Source organism: Ornithorhynchus anatinus, chromosome 5, assembly GCF_004115215.2.
Source record: "Ornithorhynchus anatinus isolate Pmale09 chromosome 5, mOrnAna1.pri.v4, whole genome shotgun sequence".
In the NCBI taxonomy this organism is placed as follows: domain Eukaryota; kingdom Metazoa; phylum Chordata; class Mammalia; order Monotremata; family Ornithorhynchidae; genus Ornithorhynchus; species Ornithorhynchus anatinus.
In genome coordinates, this window is record NC_041732.1 from 49,879,895 (window position 1) to 49,898,959 (window position 19,065).

Consider the following 19,065-nt stretch of genomic DNA (forward strand, 5'->3'; position numbering starts at 1 on the left):
GCTATTTGGGCTTCGAGTTTCAACTTCAGGGGGTTCATTCACTGCAATGCCCTTTTACGGCTGTCAGATTTACCCAAATTCCAGATTTACCCAAATTCCCCGACCTTTAGGGCCCTGGGCCAAAGACTTTCTCAGATCAGCACGTTCAGAAAGACAGAGTTGGGGCTGATGCTACTTTAAGGTACTTAAGATTCCTTTTTGTAATCTGGACACTTTTGAAGGTGAGTGTTCAATCAATTGATCAGTTGGATTTATTGAGCACTTACAGTGTACAGAGCACTGTACTAAGCATTTGAGAGAATACAATATAACAGACTTGGTAGACACTTTCCCTGCCCACCCTACGGTTAAAGAGCAGCGTGGCTCAATGGAAAGAGCCTGGGCTTGGGTGTCAGAGGTCATGGGTTTGAATCCCAGCCCTGCCACTTGTCAGCTGTGTGACTGTGGGCAAGTCACTTAACTTCTCTGTGACTCAGTTACCTCATCTGTAAAATGGGGATTAACTGTGAGCTCACGTGGGACGACCTGATTACCCTGTACCTACCCCAGCGCTTAGAACAGTGCTCTGCACATAGTAAGTGCTTAAATAATATTATTATTAAATGATGTAGGACGGTACATCTACAATAAATCTACCTACAGAAGCGGGGTACCTAGTGGAAAGAACACAAGTCTATACTGGGTCTGTCTAATCCTGGCTCCATCCCTTGCCTGTGTGACCTCGGGCACGTCGCTTCACATCTCTATGTGCCTCAGTTTCCTCATCTGTAAAATGGGGATTAAATACCTGTTCCTCCTTCCCATTAGACTACGAGCCTCACCTGGGACGGGGATTACGCATGATCTGACTGTTCTGAATGTATTCAGTGGTTAGCACATGGTAAGTACTTAAAAAATACCACAGATATTGCTATTAGGCTTACTTAGCAGCCAATACTCTTCTCCCCTTCTCCATCCCCATCTGCCCAATTTACTTTAGGCCCATGGGGATGGGGAAATGTGGGATCCACCCAGCCCCAGGGCAAAGCTCTCAATTAGCAAGCACCCGTAGTGCTTGCAGGATGAAGTCACTCCATCTCCAAAATGCAAAACAGCATCCCTTAATCGGTTCATGCCCTCCTCCCTCCCCATCTAGACCTTGAAAGAGGAATTCCCAATTAAACAGGACCATCAAAAGATGAGCCAATTAGTGAACCTGGCACCATTCCTTAAACCTCACTTGCAAAGGAAAAAAAAAAATGCAATGGAAATGGCTTTGAAGGGAACAAAGTGAAGTTTAAGAAGTTCTGATGAGCTGTATAATCCCCATTTTGAGGTTTAAGTATTGAAGACGAGGTCGTGTGAGGCAAAGGCGTCATGAACCAGAGCATGCTTTGTTTGTGGTCAACACAAGCCTACAGAGCTGAAATCGCACATCCTTCACCTAGGTGAAAGTCAAGATCAGTGGGCCATGACTGTGGAAAAGACCTCCAGAACTCTGAGATGGGATGGGAAGAAATGCAAGCAGAATTTCTCTCTCTCCCTCCCCCCGGGAGCAAAGGGGCAGTTTTAAAAGATCCTGGGTTTTCTCTGTTGAGCTCCTTTTTCTCTGCCTTTCACCTAACAATTCCTCCACCTGTAAGTTTTTAGAGATAACTCATTATTACGTACAAGACACTCTTCCTTTAAAGCTCCTCCGCTCGGTCACTCATTCGACAAGAACCGTTCACTTTATGCAGAATTAGAAAACCATAGACTTTTACCACAAACCTCCCATTTACCCTAGTCGACACGTTTCCAAAGATATATCAAATCTCCCATTTTTTTTTTTTGAAAAGAGGAAGCATGCAGTCGGTAAATTCAAATCACCTCCATTGCCACTGAGGCCCTTCTCCTGTTTGCTAGATGCTGTTTGCTTTGGGAGAAAAGAATGAGGCCTGGTGTTCCACTCAAAGGGGGCGGGGGGAATGCACCTAATAATTGCTGGCACTTATCACAAGTTACCCAACTCGTCAGGTCTCCGTAACAATGAGATATCTGTGTAAGAGGATTTCGTGGGGAGGGGGGAGGGAGCCAGGAGGAAGCAGGAGAGGAAGGGGGAAGAGGGGCTTATTGAAATGGTCTCAGCGGGATTGCTGGCTGCACATCCCTGGTCCAAAACCCCTCGGGCCAAGGTGCAGGGTGCAGGGTGCAGGGTACAGGGTAGGGGCGGCTAAAGGGGGGTGGGCTCGGCTGGAGACCCTTTCCCAGAGAGCTTCCCCGTTGGGTCCTCCCATCCCCGTTCTCCTTTCCAGAGAATGAGCTTTCCAAAAGGAAGGGATATCCTGCTCCACCCGGCCAGCAGAATAAACACGGGAGGCTGCCCAAGCCCACACCCGAGGGGCCTGAGGCCCAGGGAAGGAGAGGGGGGACGATGGGGGGACGATGGGGTGGGGAAGCCGCTTGCCCCCTAGGCCAAGCTGTCCAGTGCCAACTGGCCCTAGAGGCCAAAGGGCCTTCCAGAACCTTCACCTCCTCCCCTGCAAAGGCACTCCCTGCCCGAGGAGGCAGGAGGGAGGGGCGAGGGGAGAGCCTGGGGGGCTGGAGGGGAGAAGGGGGACAGCCTGGGGGGCTGAGGGGAAGAGCCTGGAGGGCTGGTGGGGAGGGGAGAACCTAGGGGGCTAGGGGAGAGGGAAGGAAGGGAGAGCCTGGAAGGGGGCAGAGCCCGGAGGGCTGGTGGGGAGGGCAGAACCTGGGGGGCTGGGAAGGAGGGGAGAGACTGGGGGCTGTAGGGGGAGAGACTGGGGTAGGGGGAAGGGCTGGGGGGTTGGTGGGGAAGGGAGAGTCTAGGGGGCTGGGGCAGGAGGGGAGAGCCTGGAGGAGTTGGGGGGAGGGGAGAGCCTGGGAGGCTGGGGAAAAGAGGACCGCCTGGGGGGCTGGAGAGGAGGAGAGAACCCGGGAGGCTGGGGAGGAGGGGAAGGCCCGGAGGCTGGGAAAGTGGGAGAGCCTGGAGGGCTGGGGAAAAGGGGAGAGCTGGAAGGCTGGGCAAAAGAGGAGAGCTGGAGGGCTGGGGGAGGAGGGGAGAGCCTGGAAGGCTGGGGAAAAGGGGAAAGCCTGGGAGGCTGGGGGAGGAGGAGAGAACCTGGGGGGCTGGGGAAAAGGGGAGAGTCTGAGGGGCCCTACGGGGGGAAGGGAGAACCTGGGGGGCTGGGGAAGAAGCGGACAACTGGGGGGCTAGAAAAGAGGGGAGAGCCTGAGGGGCTGTAGGGGGGAAAGGGAGAGCCGGGGGGGGGGGGCAGCCTGGAGGGCTGGGCAGGGGAGGGGAGAATCTGGGGGGCTGGAGAAGAGGGGAGAGACTGGGGTGGAGGGAAGGGCTGGGGGGTTGGGGAGAGCCTGGAGGGCTTGGGGGTGGGGTGGGGGAGGAGGTCTTCTGCCCCTGACAGGAGGGAGGAGAGAGGAGTCCAAGGCGGGGATGCAGGGTTGCAGGGATGCAGGGTTGCAGGGTTGCAGCTCGGGGGCGGAGCCAGGTGGGCGGCGGGGGGGATGGCTTCGTCCGCGGGATGCGGGGGCCGGTGCAGGGGAGATGGAGGAGGGTTTGGGGGAGAGGAGGGGTCGGTGCAGGGAAGAGGAAGGACCGGTGGGGAAGGGAGGAGAGGGGGGCGAGGGGAAGGAGGGTGTCCGGCTCCTTACGTTTTCCCTCAATTTCCTCTCGTGGTCCAGCTCCCGCTGCAGGCTGCCCGCCCGCTCCTCGGCCGAGTCGGCCTGCTCCTGCAGACTCTTGATCTTCCTCCTCACCGCCTCCAGCGAGCTCAGCCCCGCCATCGCGTCCCGACGAGGACGGGACGGGGCCGACCACAGCCGAACCGAGCCGAGCCGGGGCCGAACCGAGCCGAGCCGGGGCCGAACCGAGCCGAGCCGGGGCCGAAGCCTGCCGAGCCGGGGCCGAGCGGGGCCGAACCCGGGCCGAGCGGAGCCGAACCCCAGCCGAGCGGAGCCGAACCCGAGCCGAGCGGGGCCGAACCCCAGCGGAGCCGACGCCGAGCCGCAGCCGAACCGAGCCGAGCGGAGCCGAGCAGCCCCGCGTCGTAGGCGGCCGGTTGGGCTCGCTCTGCACCGCCGCTGCTGCAGCCTCAGCCTCCCTCCTCCTCCTCCTCCTCCTCCTGCTCTTCGTCCTCTCCCCCTCCCTGCGCCTCAACCCCGGAAGTCCCTCCGCCTCCCCTGGCCCTGCCCACCCCCTGCCCAGCCTCTGCTCACCCTCTGCCCACCCCTTGCCCAGCCCCTACCCAGCCCCTGTCCAGTCCCTGCCCAGCCTCTGCCCACCTCTTGCCCAGCCTCTGCCCGGCTTCTGCCCACCCCTTGCCCAGCCCCTGCCCACCCTCTGCCCAGTCCCTGTCCAGCCTCTGTCCAGTCCCTGCCCAGACTCGGCCCACCTATTGCCCAGCCCTGCCCAGCCTCTGCCCAGCCTCTCCCCAGCCCCTGCCCACCCCTTGCCCAGTCCCTGCCCACCCTCTGCCCATCCCCTGTCCAGCCTCTGCCCAGCCCCTGTCCAGTCCCTGCCCAGCCTCTGCCCAGCCCCTGTCCAGTCCCTGCCCAGCCTCTCCCCAGCCCCTGTCCAGCCTCTGCCCAGCTTCTGCCCACCCCTTGCCCAGCCTCTGCCCACCCCTGTCCAGCCTCTGCCCACCCTCTGCCCATCCCCTGCCCAGTCTCTGCCCTGCCCCTGCCCAGCCTCTGCCCACCCCCTACCCAGCCCTGCAGTGTGCCCAGCGCTGCCCCAGGGCCGGGGTGCAGGCAGGTGTCTGCCAACCCCGAGGACCCCCACCCCACCCCCGGTGCACAGTGCTCAGTGCAGTGCTCTGCACACGGTAATAATAATAATAATAATGGCATTTGCTAAGCGCTTACTATGTGCAGAGCAGTGTTCTAAGCCCTGGGGTAGATACAGGGTCATCACGTTGTCCCACATGGGGCTCACAGTCTTAATCCCCCTTTTACAGATAAGGTCACTGAGGCACAGAAAAGTTAAGTGACTTGACTAAAGTCACACAGCTGACAAGTGGAGGAGCCAGGATTAGAACCTATGGCCTCTGACTCCTAAACCCGGGCCCTTTCCACTAAGCCACATAGTGGCACTCAATAAATATGATTAAGTTGAATAATAATAACGATGGCATTTAAGCGCTTACTATGTGCCAAGGACTGTTCTAAGCACCGGAGAGGATATAAGGTGATCAGAGTTGTCCCACGTGGGGCTCCTGGTCTACATCCCCATTTGACAGATGAGGGAACTGAGGCCCAGAGAAGTGAAATGACTTGCCCAAGGACACACAGCTGACAAGCGGCGGAGCCGGGATCGAATGCATGCATTCCCCACGCCGCGGCGCCCGGCCGGGCCACGGCGACACAAGGGACCGACACGGACGATGAAATAATAACCTTAATAATCATGATATTTGTTAAGCGCTTACTATGTGCAAAGCACTGTTCTAAGCGTTGGGGGGGATTACAAGGTCAGGTGGTCCCACGTGGGGCTCCCGGTCTTCATCCCCATTTTACAGATGAGGGAACTGAGGCCCAGAAAAGTGAAGTGACTTGCCCAAAGTCACACAGCTGACAAGTGGCGGAGCCGGGATTAATAATAATAATAATAATGTTGGTATTTGTTAAGTGCTTACTATGTGCAGAGCACTGATCTAAGCGCTGGAGTAGATACAAGGTAATCAAGTTGTCCCACGTGAGGTTCACAGTCTTAATCCCCATTTTAATAATAATAATAATGATAGTAATGTTGGTATTTGTTAAGCGCTTACTATGTGCACAGCACTGTTCTAAGTGCTGGGGGAGATACAGGGTCATCAGGTTGTCCCCCGTAAGGCTCACAGTCTTCACCCGCATTTTACAAGTGAGGTAACTGAGGCCCAGAGAAGTGAAGTGACTTGCCCACAGTCACACAGCTGATGAATGGCAGAGCCGGGATTGGAACCCATGACCTCCGACTCCCAAGCCTGAGCTCTTTCCACTGAGCCACGCTGCTTCTCTGATGTAACAAATGGGCCACGACGCACAGTGCGATAAATTGGGCACGGATGGTCTCTATCTGTTGCCGAAGTGTCCATTCCAAGTGCTCAGTACAGTGCTCTGCACATAGGAAGCGCTCAATAAACACGATTGAATGAATGAAGGCATGAATAAATAAATATACGGCTGCAACGGCACAGTGTCGGAGGAGGCGGAGGACAGTGCGGGCGGCTGAACCGTCCCACGTCCCTCTCGGATACAAAAGCGGTGTGGCTCAGTGAAAAGAGCCCGGGCTTGGGAGTCAGAGGCCATGGGTTCAGATCCCAGCTCTGCCACTTGTCAGCTGTGTGACTGTGGGCAAGTCACGACTTCTCTGGGCCTCAGTTCCCTCATCTGTAAAATGGGGATTAAGACCGTGAGCCCCACGTGGGACAACCTGATGACCCTGTATCTCCCCCAGCGCTTAGAACAGTGCTGGGCACATAGTAAGCCCTTAACAAATACCAACATTACTATTATTATTAAAATGGAGATGAAGATTGTGAGCCTCACGTGGGATAACCTGATTCCCCTGTGTCTCCCCCAGCGCTTAGAACAGTGCTCTGCACATAGTAAGCGCTTAACAAATACCAATATTATTATTATTATTATTGTTAAAATGGGGATGAAGACTGTGAGCCTCACGTGGGACAACCTGATGACCCTGTGTCTCCCCCAGCGCTTAGAACAGTGCTCTGCACATAGTAAGCGTTTAACAAATGCCAACATTAGTATTTTCCGGTCCTGATCCCAATCCCAATCCCAATCCCGGGAGCCGGAGCGACCAGAGGAGAAGGGATCCCGAGTGCCAAGGGCAAGCGCGCCGCCTGGTGGCCGGCCGGGGATACGCCGCCTCTGCGGAACGAAGCCCCCCCTTCCCCAGCAAACTGCCCTGGTCACTTAGCGTTTAGCATAATAATAATAATAATGTTGGCATTTGTTAAGCGCTTACTATGTGCAGAGCACTGTTCTAAGCGCTGGGGGAGACACAGGGGAATCAGGTTGTCCCACGTGGGGCTCACAGTCTTCATCTCCATTTTACAGATGAGGTAACCGAGGCACAGAGAAGTGAAGTGACTTGCCCAGAGTCACACAGCTGACAAGTGGCAGAGCCGGGATTCGAACCCATGACCTCTGACTCCAAAGCCCGTGCTCTTTCCACTGAGCCACGCTCCTTGAAGCCCACAAAAAGAATCCCGACGCGAGTACGGCCACCATTAGAAAACCCTCCGCCTCTCTCAGCATGGCTCAGTGGACTTTCCACTTTTCCAAGACTTTTCCAAGCCTGGGCTTGGGAGTCATAGCTAATGGGTTCGAATCCCCGCTCCAACGCTTGTCAGCCGTGTGACCTTGGGGAAGTCACTTCACTTCTCTGTGCCTCAGTTACCTCATCTGTAAAATGGGGATTAAGATTGTGAGCCTCACGTGGGACAACCTCATGACCCTGTATCTCCCCCAGCGCTTAGAACAGTGCTCTGCACATAGTAAGCGCTTAACAAACACCAACATTAGTATTATCATTAGCTTTCTCTTTCTACCCTGATCTCCCCTGCCACGGCTGACTTGTCTGTATTTTTATTCCCCTATTTATTTTAATGAGGTTTCCATCCCCTTGATTCTATTTATTGTGATTAAGTTGTCTTGTTTTTGTCCATCTGCCCCCTTCCCCCCCCACGATTAGACTGTAAGCCCGTCGATGGGCAGGGATGGTCTCTATCTGTTGCCGACTTGTACATTCCACACGCTTAGTACAGTGCTCAGTTACCTCATCTGTAAAATGGGGATTAACTGTGAGCCCCACGGGGGACAACCTGATTACCCTGTATCTACCCCAGTGCTTAGAACAGTGCTCTGCACATAGTAAGCACTCAATAATAATAATGTTGGTATTTGTTAAGCGCTTACTATGTGCAGAGCACCGTTTTAAGCACTGGGGTGGTTACAGGGTAATCAGGTTGTCCCACATGAGGCTCACAGTTTATCCCCATTGTACAGATGAGGTAGCTGAGGCACAGAGAAGTGACTTGCCCACAGTCACACAGCTGACAAGTGGCAGAGCCGGGAGTCGAACGCATGACCTCTGACTCTGAAGCCCAGGCTCTTTCCACTGAGCCACGCCGCTTCCCGGCCACACTGTTTCTCATTACGATGCATTATTCTCACTAAGGCGCATTTCTGAGACTGCTACTGTGTGCTGAAAAATAACAAATCTGAGATCCGGTAGATGCCACCTAATTTAAGTCCTCCTGCAGCTGCCCAAGTCAAACTTCTGGAAAAGACCGCTTGCTTTCTGCCCTTAGCAGAGGCCCCTTTCCCAAATCTCCCTTCCCGATAGTTCTCTCATCGGAGCCATTCAAATGATTCACGTCGGAAACGGCATAGCCTAGTGGATAGAGCTGGAGCCTGGGAGTCGGAAGGACCCGGGTTCTAATCCCGCTCCGCCTCTTGGCTGCTGTGTGACCTTGGGCAAGTCACTTCACTTCTCTGTGTCTGTTACTTCATCTGTAAAATAGGGATGAAGACTGTGAACCCCATGAGGGACACGGACTGTAAGTCCAATCTGATCATCTTTGTATGTAGCCCAGCGTTTACAATAGCGCCTAGCGCATACTAAGCACTTAAATACCATCAATGCCATGTTGGGTCTGGAGTAGAAATGAGGAGAGTGGTGGAAACCTAAAAGGAAGATCGTTGCCTTTCTCTTACCTAAACTGTTAACTGTGGAAAACTTGGACACATTTCAGAAAGTTCCTAGTCTACAAAAGAAGGAGTGTCTGGGAATTCAGGCCCTAAAAGTCCCCTCTCTCTCTCACTTTGTTCTCTATTCATCTGCTCAGATTCCGCAGGATTCCAACTCCGCCCCTAAACACACATCCGACCTCACAAGCACACTTCGGGCCCCTTTAATGTAAACTATCTGCCTCAAAGAAGCGACTGAGAAAGACTTCGGGGAAACAGCTGGGCTGGACATTTACGTTTATAAATACCTAGGAGTTAAGTTGGCGCTTCCCCGATTCTCCACATAAGCGAGGACGGCAACCCATAAAAACCTTTCACAGTCAAGTTGGTTTTTTTTTTTTCAAGTTTGTTTCTACCTTGGGCTTCGGTGAGCAATGGACCGGCAAGTAAACAGTCAGCACCGAATAATCAGACTCCAACAGGACTCCTGGGAAAGGAGAGGGGAGGCTTCAACCTTTCTCTTTTAGATGAAGTTTTCTAAGAAAAATGGTGAGGGAGGGAGGGAGGGAGGGAGGGAGAGAGATGTCAGGCTAGCAGACAAATGGGGAGTGATGGGAACTTAAGGCCTTTTTAGGCTATTATTTATGCAGTCCAGTGGGACTGGGGAAAAACAGGCTACACGCTGAAATGTGGGTAATGATAATGTTGGTATTTGTTAAGCGCTTACTATGTGCAGAGCACTGTTCTAAGCGCTGGGGGAGATACAGGGTAATCAGGTTGTCTCACGTGAGGCTCACAGTTAATCCCCATTTTACAGATGAGGGAACTGAGGCACAGAGAAGTTAAGTGACTTGCCCACAGTCACACAGCTGACAAGCGGCAGAGGTGGGAGTCGAACCCATGACCTCTGACTCCGAAGCCCAGGCTCTTTCCACTGAGCGTAGAAGGTAAGTGGGGAGATGACCGGCAATCTGTTCAATCATTGGTATTTACTGAACACTTACTGTGTCCAGAGCACTGTAACTAAACACTTAGGAACGTACAACAGAGTCGGTAAACACTTCCTTGCCCACGAGAAGCAGCGTGGCCTAGTGGATAGAGCATGGCCCGAGAGGCAGAAGGACCTGGATTCGAATTCTGGCTCTGCCACTTGTCTGCTGTGTGACCTTTGGCAAGTCACTTAACCTCTCTTTGCCTCAATTACCTCATCTGTAAAATGAGGATTAGGACTGTGAGCCCTCTGCGGGACAGGGACTGTGTCCAAACTGATTAGCTTGTATCCATCCCAGCACTTAGTACAGTGCCTGATTCATAGTAAGTGCTTAACAAATACCATTAAAAAAAGGAGCTTACAGTTAGTTGTATTTATGGAGTGCTTACTGTGTGCAGAGCACTGTAGACTGAAAGCTCCTTGTGGGCAGGGGAACGTGTCTACCAATTCTCTGACATCGTACTCTCCCAAGCGCCCAGTATAGCACTCTGCACAGAGAAAGCGCTCAAAGCGTATGATTGATCAATTGTACCAGTAGAGAAGATCCCTGACCTCAAGTAGCTCATATTCTAGCTGGGGAGACAGACACTAAAATAAATTACAGGTAGGAGGTCTAAAACCACAATTTCCAGAATGAATCTTGCACTGGTGAGTAACATCTTTGAAATGTCCTAATCCCACACTGTAATATGATTCCTCTCCAGGGAGCTGACCTTCCCTCTGCCCACCTCCTCTCCTTCTCTGTACTGACATATGTCCCTTCCTCTGAATTGGGAAATTATTTTCTCTAGTGGGAGAAATGCTAATTATTTACTCTCAGCTCTTCCTCCAGCTTTCCCTGAGTCCCGAAACAACTCTATAGGATTGTGGGGAAAAAAGAAAAATCAGCCATCTGGGGAAAAAGCAGATTTTGAGGGGAAAACAATGACATTTGACAGGCCATCGCTGCCCGGATTGATTATCCTGCTTCTCTCCCGCCCAACACTGGTCCTTACTCGGCCTTATAAATTAGGCTTTTCAATAAAGAAATAACATGCCAGAAGCAGTAGTTATAACAACTGCCGTCTGCTTTTTTTTCAATGAGAAATCTAGTAGCATTTTTCCTCTTCTGCCTTCAGCCTGAGTGAGCTATTTCCAAATACTCCACATACTTTTCCTTATAAGGAATATCTCCCCTGGATCTATAAGCGGCTCCTTTGAAAGGGCTAAATAAACGTTCCACTGGAGAACTCAGGGTAGACGTGCATCCATCCATTTAGCCAAACCCAAAGAAAGACATCTGATCTGCATTATGCACACGCGCGTGCACGCGCGCACACACACACACACACACACACACAGAGTTTTAAGGGCATACTGGTATATTTTTATATTTCTATTTTTCTAAAATTAGACAGTACACAGCTTGATTTCTATGCTCTAATTGTAACGATTTTTTTTTCCCCCAAACCTCAAATTTCAGAGTTGGGAAGTTGTTATTGTCAGAGATCAACTTTGCTCTATCTGGATTTTCCATCTGAAAAGTCCAGCCCTGGAAAAAAAAATAAAGAATCCAGGACTTTCATTTTACAAATGGACTCTTTCTGATTCCACTATAGATCCCCATTCCCGCATCGTGTTCTCCCTCGAACAGAATTCCATCTTGCTAATCGACTGTTCACCCGACAAGTGCATTTTCCTTCTGCTTTCAAAGGCTTGGCGCCAGTACGAATGTCTCGAGGAACTCCTTCCTAATTAAGCATCTCTAAGTTTTAACCGCCCTCGGAACTGAAATCGCCCTGTAAGAAAATGAAATCAGTGTTTTGGAAGTCCTCTACCTGCCTTGATAATGGAAAGAAGGAGAGAGAGCTTCCATTATAAAGGGAATTGAAACCTGTAAGAGTGTCCAGAGGGACCTGGATGCAAACTTGTCTGAGCTTTAGAAATGTTAGCTGTTGGGGTGTGAGACTTTGTAATGCTTGTCCCAGAGCTGACAGGTGCGGGGGGCGGGAGGGGGGGGTGCAGGATGTGAGGTGGGTGGGGAAGTAAGGAGAGAGCAGGGGTGCCTATCTTGCTCTATACCATATAAAGAGCTGAGCTATATATAACCCCCAGCTTACTCTCTGGATCTAACTTCTACAGACTGCCGACCCAAGCAAGTATCGTCTTCCAACTTCAAGCTGGTTGTTGAGTCGTCGTGGGGGGTGGGAGGGTTGGAGGGTGGAGCAAGGAGGATGAAGAAGCCTAAAAGAGGAGCTTCTAACCAAAAGCCCCAGTCAGTGGTACAGAGCATCAAACACCGCACGGCCGGGGCGGCCTTAGACTTTTTCAGACCCACAGAGGGAGCCTGTGTGCCGATCAAAAACCAAAAAAAAAAAAAATCACACCTCAAGTCAAAGGACACACACTCACCCACTCACAGTCCATTTCCCCGGAATCGGCCTCGGCCTTTGGCCGCCTCCCTCCCCCTCCCCGCTGCCCCGTCCCCACCTCCCCACCTTCCCGGCCCCAGAGGCAGAAAGAGATTTGGACAGATAAATGAACGTGTGCCGAATGAGCGGGAGACGCTGGGTGGGCGTGAGCCTCATGCAACGGGAAGGTGCGAGGGGAGGACCGTTCCGACGACCTCTCCCGGGGGCCGGCCGACCCCGGCCCCCTTCGGGCGGGCGGACGCGGCTTGGGCCGGAGCTCCGGGACGGGGCGGCTGGCCGGTCGGCTGCTGGGCTCTCCGTGTATGATGTGTGTGGGTGGCGGCGGTGGGGGGGTGTCCACTTACATCCATGGCCTTTTTCTCCGCCACCTCCAGCTTCTCCTGGGCATCTTTGAGGGCCTCGGAGTACTTGTCCAGCTCATCCTCCGTGCCCTTGAGCTTCTTTTGCAGGGAGACCAGCTCGTCCTCCAGCTGGGAGCGTGGGGGCGGGGAGGTGGTCGAGGGCAGGGGAGGGCAGTGTGCAGCAGGCAGCGTGACCGTGCACGGGATGGGTGGGGGGTGCCCGGAGACAGACCAGGAGGAGGACAGAGGGACAGAGGGACAGACAGAGAGGGAGGGGAGGAGGAGAGAGACAGAGAGAGAGAGAAGGGGAGAGAGTTAGGCATCAGCAGGCGGGCGCGTCGGCCTCGGGCCTACCTTGGCGGCCGTGTCGTCCGCCGCCAGCAGACTGTCCTCGGCCTTGTGCAGGTCCTCCAGCACCCGGTCCCGCTCGTCCTCCGACCCCCGCAGCAGCTTCTCCTTGGCCACGATGTCGTCCTCCAGCTGCGGGCGCGGGGGGGATGCGGGGGCCGCCGGGGCACAGGCCCCCACACACAAGCACACACATACAGGGCCCGGCAGGGTCGGCATCGGGGCAGGTCGCAGGCCCTCCCGGAGGCCAGCCTGGAGCCGGCGGCCTACCCGTCGAGGGCAAGGCCCTCCCTAGTGCCCTCCCCGCCCCGATTCCCCCGTCTCCCCCGTCTTTGCTCTTTCAGCGCTTAGTACGGTGCCCGGCACATAGTAAGAGCTTAACCAATACCACCATCATCGTTATTATTGGATGTTTTTAAAGGAAAATAAACAGGACGGGGCGCCCTCCCGCTCCTCCCGAACTGTCCAACTGCAAAGTCCGGGCCTTTGACCCTCCCCTCGCCCCATTTTCTCGGGGTGGCATTAAAGACCCTCGGGGGGGTCCGACCCCCCCCGCCCCCGGGAGAGAAGGGGGGCCCCGGTGGCAGGGCCCGTGCTCTGCCCGACAGCCCCCACCCCGGGGCCGGTCCTGAATTGGGGGTCTGGGGAGTTTGGGGGTGCCGAGGCCGGGGAGGGGGTGGGGGCCTGGGGAGGGGGGGAGGGGGGCTCAGACCTGCTTGCTCCGGTCCTCGGCTGCCTTCTTGTCGGCCTCGGCCTGCTCGGCGCGGTCCAAGGCGTTCTCCTTGTCCAGCTTCAGCATCTGCATCTTCTTCTTGATGGCGTCCATGGTGGCGGGGGGCTGGGGGCGCGGGCCTCACCGACGGGACGGGACGGGACGGGACCGGACCGGGGGAGCCGGACGAGGAAGAGGAGGAGGAGGAGCAGCGGGAGGAGGAGAAGGAGGAGGAGGAGAAGGAGGAGGAGGAGAAGGAGGAGGAGGAGGAGGAGAGCGTGGCGCGCTGGTCCGGCCGCCGGAGCCGGAGTGGGAGCGCAGGGCCGCCAGCTGCTCGCAGATATGTACTTTCCCAAGGGGGCGACCGCATTCCTCCACCCAGCCAATACTTTTTTGGAAAAGTTTTTTTTTTTCCCTTCTTCCCTCCCCCTCCTCTCTGTTCCTTCCCCCTCCCTCCTTCCCCCCCGGCCCCTCCCCCTTGGCGGCGGCCGTGACTATGTATGGGCCGGGCCTCGGAACGGCCCCCTCTCCACCCCCCCCTCCATCCCCCTCCCCATCCCCCCCCAGGCCCCCCCCAGGGGGGAGGGGGGACCCGCAAGGTGGTGCGACCCGCAGCCCACAGGGCAGGGGGACCCGGGGGTCGGGGGGATTCGGGGGACCCGGGGGTCGAGGGGTTGGGGAGAGCAGGGTCGGGAGGTCCGGGGATCCGGGGGGATCTGGGGGTCAAGGGGTTGGGGCGGGGGGACTTGGGGGACCCGGGGGTCGAGGGGTTGGGGAGAGCAGGGTCGGGGGGTCCGGGGGGATCTGGGGGTCAAGGGATTGGGGCGTGGGGGGAGTTGGGGGGTGGGGGGAGTTGGGGGGTCGGGGGGACCTGGGGTCGGGGAGCACTGGGAGTCAGGGGGAACCCTGGGGTCGGGGGGATTCGGGGGACCCGGGGGTCGAGGGGTTGGGGAGACCCGGGTCGGGAGGTCGGGGGGATCTGGGGGTCAGGGGGTTGCGGCGGGGGGACTTGGGGGGGTGGGGGAGTTGGGGGGTCGGGGGCGCTGGGAGTCAGGGGACCCGGGGGGTCGGGTGGGGGACACCAGGAGACCCGGGGGTCGAGGGGTCGGGGGGCGTCAGGGGACCAGGGGATCGGAGGGGCGGGCTGTCATTTATTCAGTGGGATTTATTGAGCGCCCACTCTGTGCGGAGCACTGGGCTCCGGGCTTGGAACGGACAACTGGGCAACAGAGAGAGACCAGTCCCGCCCGACGACGGGCTCGCAGGCTAGAAGGGGGACCCCAGGGTCGGAGGGTCCTGGGGCGGGGGGCGATGGGGGGAGCGGGGCGGTCGGAGGGGGGGGGCGGGGGGGTCCCGGGGGTGAGGGGCGGGATGAGGCGGGGGGCAGCGGCAGCCCGCGGAGGAGCCCGCACGGACACCCGCTCCCGTCCACATCCACATCCCAGCCCGTCCCACCCTCCGGACCCCCGGGATCGGCACACGGCCGGAGGAGGGGCTCCCGGCGGCGGGGATCGCACACTCCTCCTTGCCCACACAAGTGCTTTGCTCCAGGGGCAGGGGCAGGACGGGGGCGGGGGCAGGACAGGAGCAGGGGCGGGATAGGGGCAGGGGCAGGACAGGGACGGGGCAGGGGGGGGACAGGAACAGGGGCAGGGGCAGGACGGGGCAGGGACAGGACAGGAGCAGGGACGGAGCAGGGGCAGGGGCAGGACAGGAGCAGGGACAGGACAGGGGCAGGGGCAGGACAGGAGCAGGGACAGGACAGGGGCAGGGACAGGACAGGGGCAGGGACGGGGCAGGACAGGAGCAGGGGCAGGACGGGGCAGGGACAGGACAGGGATGGGGCAGGGGGAGGACAGGAGCAGGGACAGGGGCAGGACAGAGGCAGGGGCAGGACAGAGGCAGGGGCAGGACAGGGACGGGACAGGGGGAGGACAGGAGCAGGGGCAGGACAGGGACAGGGGCAGGGGCAGGGGTGGGGCAGGGGCAGGACAGGGGCAGGAGCAGGACAGGGACGGGGCAGGGGGAGGACAGGAGCAGGGGCAGGACGGGAGCAGGGGAAGGACGGGGCAGGGGTAGGACAGGGGCAGGACAGGAGCAAAGGAAGAACAGAGACGGGACAGGACAGGAGCAGGGGAGGGACAGAGACAGGGACGGGACAGGGACAGGGGCAGGGCGGGGCAGGGGTAGGACAGGGGCAGGGGCAGGACAAGGGTAAGGGTAGGGGCAGAGGCAGGACAGGGGCAGGGCTGAGGGAATTGTACTTTCCAAGTGAATTGTACTTTCCAAGGGCTTAGTACAGTGCTTCTAATGAATGGGAACCCGAGCGGCCGCCTACACTGCCGGGCCCTTCCGGGATGGAAACTCCATCTGAACTCATCATCTTGGGGGATCTCTCTACCCCAGCGCTTGGTACAGTGCTTGGCGCAGAGCGAGCACTTAACCAATACCACAGTTCTTGTTCTCTTTTCCTTCTCTGTCTCCACCTTCTCATTCATTCATTCGATCGTATTTATTGAGCGCTTACTGTGTGCAGAACACTGTACTAAGCGCTTGGGAAAGTACGATGCGGCAATAAAGTGAGACGATCCCTGCCCACCACGAGCTCACATTGTCCTCTTATTGTTATAAAAAACAAGGACATGCCAGCCTTGGAGAAATGGGCAGTTCACCTACCAGCACCGTCGGAGTGGCAGAGGCAGAAATGGGAGCTGGAGGGCGAGGGGCATACTTTTTAACATCTTTTTCTTTTAAAGGCAAGGACGTGGTTCCCTCCCACACTTCCGAGAGAGAAACTAGTCGGCTCTGGACGTTCTTGAAGACTTCCTGGAGTGTGGAATTGGCTGGGCCGCTGGAAGAGAGAGGGACACCTCTGTTAACCGTCCATCGCTGTGGAAGAACTCCCAGCTAGGCCTATAGGACATCACAGGGAGATTAGGTTGGGCAAACCACTTGGAAGTCCAAGGGTGAAAAGGAGCATGGCGTGGATAGAGCACCGGCCTGGGGGTGAGAAGGTGGTGAGTTCTAATCCCAGCTCTGCCACGTGTCTGCTGTGTGACTTGGGACAAGTCACTTCCCTGCTCAGTTACCTCATCTGTAAAATGGGGATTCAGACTGTGAGCCCCATGTGTCCAATCTGATTTACTTTGTATCCACCCCAGTGCTTAGTATAGTGATGATAATGATGATGATGTTGATGATGGTATTTGTTAAGCACTTACTATGTGCCAAGCACTGTTCTAAGCGCTGGGGGAGATACAAGGTCATCACGTTGTCCCACGTCGAGCTCACAGTCTTCGTCCCCATTTTACAGGTGAGGTAACTGAGGCACAGAGAAGTAAAGTGACTTACCCAAAATCACACAACTGCTAAGTGGCAGAGCTGGGATTAGAACCCAGGACCTGTGACTCTCAAGCCCAGGCTCTTTCCACTGAGCCATGCTGCTCCCAGTGCCTGGCACATAGTTAAGTGTTTAACAATACCGCAGTTATTATTATATTTCCCATCCAGGGCTTCCTACAGTGCTCTACACATAGTAAATGCTCAATAAATACCGTGGACTGATTAAGGCAGGGAAAAAATATCCTCTCACCTCCCCCCCAACCTCCTCTGCACACACACATACATGAAAGGCATTCTTCTTAACCGCATCTCTTGACAAAATATTATACATCCCTAATCTCCAGGATCACAGGACTGGGAGACAGGAGACCTGGGTTCCAGTCCCGGCTCTACTACTTGAGTACTGTGTGACATTGCTCAAGTCACTTAACCTCTCTGGGCCTTGGTTTTCTCATTTGAAAATGGGGATGTTAGACTGTGAACCCCATGTGGGGCAGAGATTGTGTTTCATTTCAAAACCTAATTACCCCAGTGCTTAGCACATAGTAACCACTTATTAAATACATAATTTATTAGGTGTCTACCATGTGCAGAGCACTGTACTAAGTGCTTGGGAGAGTAAGAGAGAGGTAGAAGACACAATCTCCGTCCAAAATCTAATGAGGAGTTTACAATCTATCATGAGGCGTTTACGATCTATCGGAAGACTTGGAGAACCTGTGAAATTTAACAGTGGAAATGATGGAGCTTCACAGAAATGCAGAAAGCCACTTTAATCTTCGGGGACCAGCTGCCCTGGACATACCTTCCTGGGTCCACCCGAAAGCTGATCTGGCATTATCACCATCATCAGTATTTATTGGGCCCCTACTGTGTACAGAGCACTAAACTAACCTCTTTGGAGCACACAAAAAGAAGAAAACGTGGTCTCGGCCCTTGTGGAGTAATGAGAGAGTCAGGCAGATACAAATGAGAAAATATAAGGTCAACTAGTAACAGGGAATTAGGCGGAAAATAGAATAAATAAGTGCAATAAATGGAGATACACATAACTTAGTTCTATGGGCGAGTAATCAGATGAACTCATCAGGGAGTTGGGGAGTAATTGGGTAATCGAATCTTCTGGAGGAGGAGGTTTTATAGAAGGGCTCTGAAAGGGTGGTGATGCGGGGGGTGCAGTTTGCTGGTTTTGAGACAAGAGGGAGTCCCAGGCAGGCAGAAGACTACGTTGACTATGGCCCTGCTTTTTCAGGGAGCATAGTGCATGCCTGCATTAATATGGGTGCTGTATGCTTTCCATGGAGGGAGGGAGTGGGGCAGGAAGGAAGGAATGAATGAATGAATGGCATTTGTTATATGCTTACTTTGTGCCAAGCACTGTTTTAAGTGCTGGGGGGATACAAGGTAATCAGGTTGCCCCACAATGGGGCTCATAGTCCTAATCCCCATTTTCCAGATGGCAACTGAGACACAGAGCAGTTAAGTGACTTGCCCAAAGTCACACAGTTGACCTGTGGCAGAGGCTGGATTAGAATCCATGACTTCTGACTCCCCCAAGCCTGTGCTCTTTCCACTGAGCCAGGAAGGGGTGAAGTGGGAAGATAATCTTGGAGCTGGGGCCTCCTCAGAATTCCACCACACCATCAGTCAGAGGCTTAAACTGTCAGGTTCCTACAGTTCATCATTTCTCATTCCATGGCAGGTTGTAGATTTCCCCCGTTGTAGATCATGACTCACAGTAGGAAGAAACACAAGTTCGTGAGAGCAATTATGAACTACTCTCAGTTAAAGAAAGGAAGACCTTTAGATTGGAAGCCCCTAGAGGACAGGGATGGGGTATTTTGCTACTGGAGTACTCTTCCAAAACATTTTTAATACAGAGCTCAGCACACAGTAGGTGCTTAGTAAATACCATTGATTGATTAATGTCCTGATTGTCTGAAAATGACCCGAGACCATGAAATCTTTCTTGCAACCCATTGTGCTGGGTTGAGTGTCATTCTTCCATGGGCTGTTCTCCCCAAGGGTGCAGTTTCTGTGGGAAAAACACCCCCCAACTATTTGGGAATTCATTTTTGCTTTCCTTAGCTGTAAAAAACAGTGGTCGCCACATAGTAAGCGCTTAACAAATACCATCATCATAAGTAGGGGAAGGAAGCTCTTCTCTCTAGACTGTAAGCTCACTGTTGGGCAGCGAATGCGTCTGTTATATTGATGTGCTGTACTCTC

The 19,065-nt window shown here is 55.0% G+C and overlaps 1 protein-coding gene across 17 annotated transcripts in view; it reads right to left on the minus strand.

The window, feature by feature from the left end:
- Positions 1 to 13,711, minus strand: part of TPM1 (tropomyosin 1) — a 37,362-nt gene extending 23,651 nt beyond the window's left edge. For 6 of the 17 annotated variants that reach the window (XM_029064544.1, XM_029064550.1, XM_029064552.2 and 3 more), the window contains exons 1-2: positions 13,495 to 13,711; positions 12,438 to 12,563 (exon numbers count right to left, since the gene is read on the minus strand). In XM_029064544.1, the coding sequence (XP_028920377.1) occupies positions 12,438 to 12,563; positions 13,495 to 13,608 (240 nt within the window). In that variant the 5' untranslated portion in view covers positions 13,609 to 13,711. Of the gene's footprint in view, positions 1 to 3,648; positions 3,814 to 12,437; positions 12,564 to 12,788; positions 12,915 to 13,494 lie in introns of those variants that run through there. The other 11 variants (XM_029064549.1, XM_029064551.1, XM_029064543.2 and 8 more) reach the window with 8 other exon arrangements.
- Positions 13,712 to 19,065: the final 5,354 nt, after the last annotated feature.